General features: G+C 36.3%; 1 protein-coding gene across 1 annotated transcript; it reads left to right on the top strand.

Annotated features, from left to right (window-relative positions):
• Window positions 1-935: 935 nt before the first annotated feature.
• Window positions 936-4,738, top strand: LOC108432993 (rho-related GTP-binding protein RhoG-like). The gene is made up of 2 exons (XM_017707198.2): window positions 936-998; window positions 2,629-4,738. Exon 2 carries the CDS (start codon window positions 2,664-2,666, stop codon window positions 3,213-3,215), a length of 552 nt encoding a protein of 183 aa, XP_017562687.2. The 5' UTR covers window positions 936-998; window positions 2,629-2,663; the 3' UTR covers window positions 3,216-4,738.
• The last annotated feature ends 1,826 nt before the right edge of the window (window positions 4,739-6,564 follow it).

Here is a 6,564-nt window from a genome sequence, read left to right on the forward strand (position 1 = left end):
ATACTTCAGGCAGATCGTACAAAACTACACTGCATAGGAGGACGATGATAGATTAGCACAGCAAATAATTGAATCTGACCTGATAATTTACAAACAAGATGTTCAAAAGAAGATCTTTTGTAGGAACCTATATCATCGTATGTCTCTAGGTATTAACACCAAACATGCAGGTTCAAAAAGAAAGTCCAGCTCGATATTTAGGCATCAGATGTGAAATCAAAATTATACTGTGGAAGATATGATGATGATAGCAGATATTCCACTTATACCCCTGGGAGACACATCCTTCAGCAAGTTTTGACTGAGTTCTTTTTGAATACTCTTACAACACACTCAAACATCAGATTCATCAGCTCGTGGAAAGTGTTTGAAGCACAGTTGATGTTGCAGCTTGTTTTTCTGTACATTGTGTGCAACTATACATTTCCACGAAAGGCATCTCCATATCCCCAAAACTTACACAGTGTAGCATTAAGTATGACACAAATGTCCAAGTACTTTTTTGGGGACCACTGTATCTGTATACAGGACTGCTGGGATAGGCTCCAGCATCCCCCCGTGACCTTGACGGAGAAGCGGCTTAGAAAATGGATGGATGGATGGATGTATCTGTATATGTGTACTAATATACTGAAGTCAACATCTTGAACTGGTTGGTAGCACCCTTAAATCTTTGTGTCCTTCAAGAACATGACACATTGACAAGCAACCTCCGCCTTAAAAACGTCCTTAGGCTTAAAATGTCTTATTTCTTAATGTTTGCACTAGATGTGCAATTCTGAAGCTTTATAAAGCAGAAGAGATGACCAAAAAAAAAAGATTACATCCTCATGGTTACTGAGCCTGCCCAACGTCTCTGTTCAGAAAATGAGGGAGTGTAGCTGACGTGTCTGGACAGTATTTTGGGGGTGGAGAATGACTTTCACGTTGTACATAAGAGATAGCACAAAGAGAAAGAACTACACTGCCAGTCTAGTCTTCGAGGATAATCATTCTGGGTATGTTAAAGATTTTAATCATTCAGTTACATTTTTCAGTTTTATAAAATTCTATAATATATTCTATTAAACAGTTTTAAAACAGAAATAAGTTGAATATTCTCACTGATGTGTTCTCAATGGATATGTGTAACTCACCGATTCTCAGTATTGATAATGTATTCAGGACTGTAATGATAGTTCTCGCATTTCCATCTGGTGAATGCCTTGTTAACAGAAATTATTCTGAATGTTTGTATGTTTGGTAAAACTATTAAATGTGTCTATGAATATAGTGCTTCCTTTCTATCAAAGTCATTCTTCTTTTCTAAAAACACTATCTGTATCTATAAGATGTATTATTTTGTAAACAGTAGATTACAGCCACCGTTTTTGGTATAAATAAGTAATTACCGTTAGTGTTCAGGAGACTTGATTTAGTTCTTTGCATATTAATGTATTTCTTTGGCCGAAAAAAGTCAAAATACAGCACAGATGGAACAGCTCTGCATTCCTCAATGTGCAATCACTGTGTTGTGCGATACTGACCTACCCATGCTCTGCCCATAAATGCGTTCAGCTGTTGGGAGTGCCTTATTAATGTCAAATTATATTTATTTTGCATGTGTTAGAGGTCAGATTGTTGGGATAGCTGAGGAACTAAAAAAACATACATCTGTAATTTCATTTTAAAAAATGCATTTTTAGTTAAAAGACATGTTATGCTTGCTACATGTATTCTAGCATCACGCTTATCTAACTGCAAGTTTTAACTGGAAAAGAACAGAGTTAAAATCCTGTGGTATCCAGGTATATACTGCCAAGCTAGTTTTTCTTACCAGTTAGGACTTCAGAAGCTAGTTTGTCCAATTATCCATCAACATTAGAAAGTGACAGTGGATTCAACATCACATTTTGACTTACAATAGAAACAGTACTGTAGGCCTTCTGAAAGTTAGGCTGCATCCAAAACCTCATACCATACTACTCAGCATGTGGATGTAATTACACCACTGTTAGCAATACATTCTTTGAGATGGTACGTAATCTTCGCAGGAAGTCCGCATTTTGCCTTATATGGTCTAGGTGAGCACCAGAAATAGACAGCACTACAGCCCTGTGCATTTGCTCTACAATGCGTATGTTAAGTCTTTTTGTCCAGATTGGGCAATGGATACGTCACAGACTGCAAACACGAACCACATCGTAGCCAGGTTTCAGTCAGCAGTTTGAAAAGGAAATCCTTATGCTCTATGGCAAGGCGCTTTTCTGAAAAAGTCACTCTAAAATTGTAACATACAAGGAAAAAATATCAATGTCAATGCGTATTACAAGCTACAAAAGTTCATTTGAAAGCAACCAAGAAGTGTGCACCAGCATTAGCTTGGTGCTATCATAGTATTAGAAATCTCATAGGAGCATAAATTAGCATTATCGTAGAGTAGTTTTGACACTTGTGGCCTGAACAGGAGGCCCAACTCTAAAGGTCATAGATTGAATGCAGTGAAAACATAATGTTGTGAAGTGATTATAAACATCAACCTAATTTCAATTTGTACAACCTTGCCACAATTGCTACAACGTGCATTTGTGGGTGGAACATTGATGGGTCACTTGCATTGTTACAAACATTTACATGGTTTTTTTCAAGTATTTTCAGGTCTCCGGCAAAGGTTGAAAGACTGAATGGAGCAAACGGAGAGCGTCAAGTGTGTGGTGGCTGGAGATAAAGCTGTGGGAAAGACCGAACTTCTGAAAAACACCAATGAAAAGATCACAGTGGGCTCCAAATCTATCAAGCTTGTGCTGCGGGAAACAGTCGGTCAGAACCAGAATGACCGATCACGTCCCGTAGCCTACGGTGGGACCAATGTCTTCATCCTCTGCTTCTCCATCTCCAACCGGAGATCTTTTGACAACATCAAGGTTATGTGGTACCCTGAGGTATCACAACACTCCCCTGAAGTGCCCTTCCTGCTGGTGGGCACCAAAAAGGACATCAGAGGAGATCGAAACATTTTGCAAAAACTGAAGCAGCAGAACCTGACTCCTGTCACCAAGCAGCAGGGGGAGGCTCTTGCTAAAGAAATCAAGGCTGTTAAGTACCTTGAGTGCTCAACTGTTAAAGGTGGTGAAGGGGTGAATGAAGTATTTGAGGAGGCTGTCCGTGCCTACCTGAACTCAAAGCCTAAGGAACAGGTGGACAAATCATCCGAATCATCCTGTGCACTTCAATAAAGAATTGTGGGTAAAACCGTGCCATGAACAAGTCATTGTTGTCAATGCAGATTTTGTTTAGCGTTATGTTACCATTACCAGTGATTGTCATGACAGATCCCATAATGTTTGGTATCATGATGGCTAACTGTGATGCAGTTATGACATCAAACATCACAACATCTGTCATGATATTTACCAACAATGGTTAAAAGATACTGTTCCATTACTGAACAAAGACTCCCGTCATAACTCTTGATGGCATCTGCCATGGCAGGTTAAAGGCATGACTTTGTCAGTACAATTTAGAAGCAGTCAAGCAAATTGTTATTGAATTATGTTTAATTGACATATCTGTGCTCTACTTACAGACAAATTCTTATGTAACAACAAAGGTTTTACAAATGTTGACAAAAATCTCAATTTAACTTAATAAGAAATGAGCAAACAACTTTTGATGAACTTGAAGTGTAATATTATTTTAAACTACACATTTTGTATGTGTATGTCACAGATCAAATGTTTTTTTTTTTGTCATGCAATCCAGCTAATTTTTACATGATGGTAGATTTGTTGTTTCCAGCCTGCCTAGTTTTTATTAGCTACAACAACACAGTCCTTCTCTGTAGCACAGCATTTTAAGCAGGAGACTTGTCTAATTTAGCAAGAGTTACTTTAAATGAATGCATTTGTACAGTGCAATAAATTATATCTTGGTCAGTGAAAACATCAACATAATGCAGAAAATTTTGTCTGTTTTCCAGACATAATGTCAATAATTTTGACATTTTCAAGACATGTTTTCAAGACATTTTCAAGACATGTTTCAAGACATAATGCAAATAATGTGGACTTATTTCAAGACATTTTGCAGATCATTTACCTACGTAAGGAAATAATGCTTGAAAAGCAACATTATTGTTGTCCACAAATAATTTAAGCCCTTAAAAAATCCAGGCTTATTACATACTAATGCTTATTCTTCAACAACAACAAGGAATTCAATTTAGTCACTCTGTTTGATTTTTCTGCAGTGTGGGTGGACCACAAATACATCATATTATGGGTGAAATCTTCACTTCTTTGCTGCAGATTTTTTACTGTTCTCTGAACAGTGCTGATGAAGAAAATTACAATTATAAGTTCAGTTATGAGCTGAGCTAGAACACTGATTTGTCATTGATTGCTTGACCTCTTTCTGAAACTGTACACTGACATGATTCCGTTGTAATTTAAGCTACAACAGAGATTTGATATTTGCCCACATATATAATCCATTCTTTGTACATAGAGGCTTCTACTCACACTGAAATCTGAATACGAAATACAAAGATTCCTAGGAAATTCTGGATGCTTGATAGATATATTGCTAAGATTTGTTGCTTTACATTGTTTCTGTAAATGCTTGTAGAATCTTTACCCACAAAGTGATGTCATGTACTTCTCTGTGACTGAGGAAATAGTAAGAAGATATTGAACTTCGATATCATGTGTATGCATCATGCAGATCAACTGATTTAATAAAATTATTATATATAAAAATATTAACTGACTTCTTGAACTGTTTATTCTGATTTCAGTGAGAGATACTGTGGGAATTCATGACCCTTGACTGCTTTGTAAATGCTGACTTTTTTCTTCAAAAAAACAGAAGTCACTCTGTGCTTTTTTTCTTCACTTCACTTTCTCACTACCCTTTACATTCAGTATAAAAATGAAAGAGGAGCCAGACTGGGGTCTGTAGTCATTCTTCTTTTCTAAAAACACTATCTGTATCTATAAGATGTATTATTTTGTAAACAGTAGATTACTGTCACCGTTTTTGGTATAAATAAGTAATTACCGTTAGTGTTCAGGAGACTTGATTTAGTTCTTTGCATATTAATGTATTTCTTTGGCAGAAAAAAGTCAAAATACAGCACAGATGGAACAGCTGTGCATTCCTCAATGTGCAATCACTGTGTTGTGCAATACTGACCTATCCATGCTCTGCCCATAAATGCGTTCTTTCTTAGTAGCTGTTGGGAAGTTGGACAAGTTTTACAAAAATTTGACAAAGCATAGTTTTTTTTGTCAAAATACCTTCATTTGGAGTGCCTTATTAATGTGAAATGATATTTATTTTGTATGTGTTAGAGCTCAGGTTGTTGGGATAGCTGAGGAACTAAAAAAAAACATACATCTGTAATTTCATTTTAAAAAATGCATTTTTAGTTAAAAGACATGTTATGCTTCACGCTTATCTAACTGCAAGTTTTAACTGGAAAAGAACAGAGTTAAAATCCTGTGGTATCCAGGTATATACTGCCAGGCTAGTTTTTCTTACCGGTTAGGACTTCAGAAGCTAGTTTATCCAATTATCCATCAACATTAGAAAGTGACAGTGGATTCAACATCTCACATTTTGACTTACAATAGAAACAGTACTGTAGGAAATTCTGGATGCTTGATAGATATATTGCTAAGATTTGTTGCTTTACATTGTTTCTGTAAATGCTTGTAGAATCTTTACCCACAAAGTGATGTCATGTACTTCTCTGTGACTGAGGAAATAGTAAGAAGATATTGAACTTCGATATCATGTGTATGCATCATGCAGATCAACCAATAGATCAACTGATTTAATAAAATTAATATATATAAAAATATTAACTGACTTCTTGAACTGTTTATTCTGATTTCAGTGAGAGATACTGTGGGAAGTCATGACCCTTGACTGCTTTGTAAATGTTGACTTTTTTCTCCAAAAAAACAGAAGTCACTCTGTGCTTTTTTTCTTCACTTCACTTTCTCGCTACCCTTTACATTCAGTATAAAAATGAAAGAGTAGCCAAGCTGGGGTCTGTAGAACACAACTATGCTAATTTCCTTAGCACAGTCAGTATTCGTGTCCACTTATTTATCTCTGCTGCTGTACTGAACCAGTGCCCCCACTTTATCACCCCTACACAAGTCACTTTATACATGTCACTTTATACATTACCAGTATTAAGATGTACACCTTCTACCTTGTACTCATGCTGCTGTGGTTCACGCTGCTGTTATTTGCACCACCTTTATTTGCACCTTCTATTTATTGTTTATGTTACTTTGGGAGTTAACTGGACTGTGAGTGCAATGTTTCATTCCACCACATGTCATGTGATGCGAATGACAATAAAGCCTTATCTTATCTTATCTTATCTTATCTTATCTTATCTTATCTTATCTTATTAACAACAAAGGATCATCATGAAAAACAGAGAGAGATTGAGAGAAGGGGAGACTTTTTGCTCCTTTCCTTGTATTTTTTTTCTTTTTTTAACCCTTAAAATTCTCTGGTTTATTATATCCTACTGCTCGTTATTCAGTAGCTACATAGATTACAGTG

Source organism: Pygocentrus nattereri, chromosome 17, assembly GCF_015220715.1.
Source record: "Pygocentrus nattereri isolate fPygNat1 chromosome 17, fPygNat1.pri, whole genome shotgun sequence".
Classification (NCBI taxonomy): domain Eukaryota; kingdom Metazoa; phylum Chordata; class Actinopteri; order Characiformes; family Serrasalmidae; genus Pygocentrus; species Pygocentrus nattereri.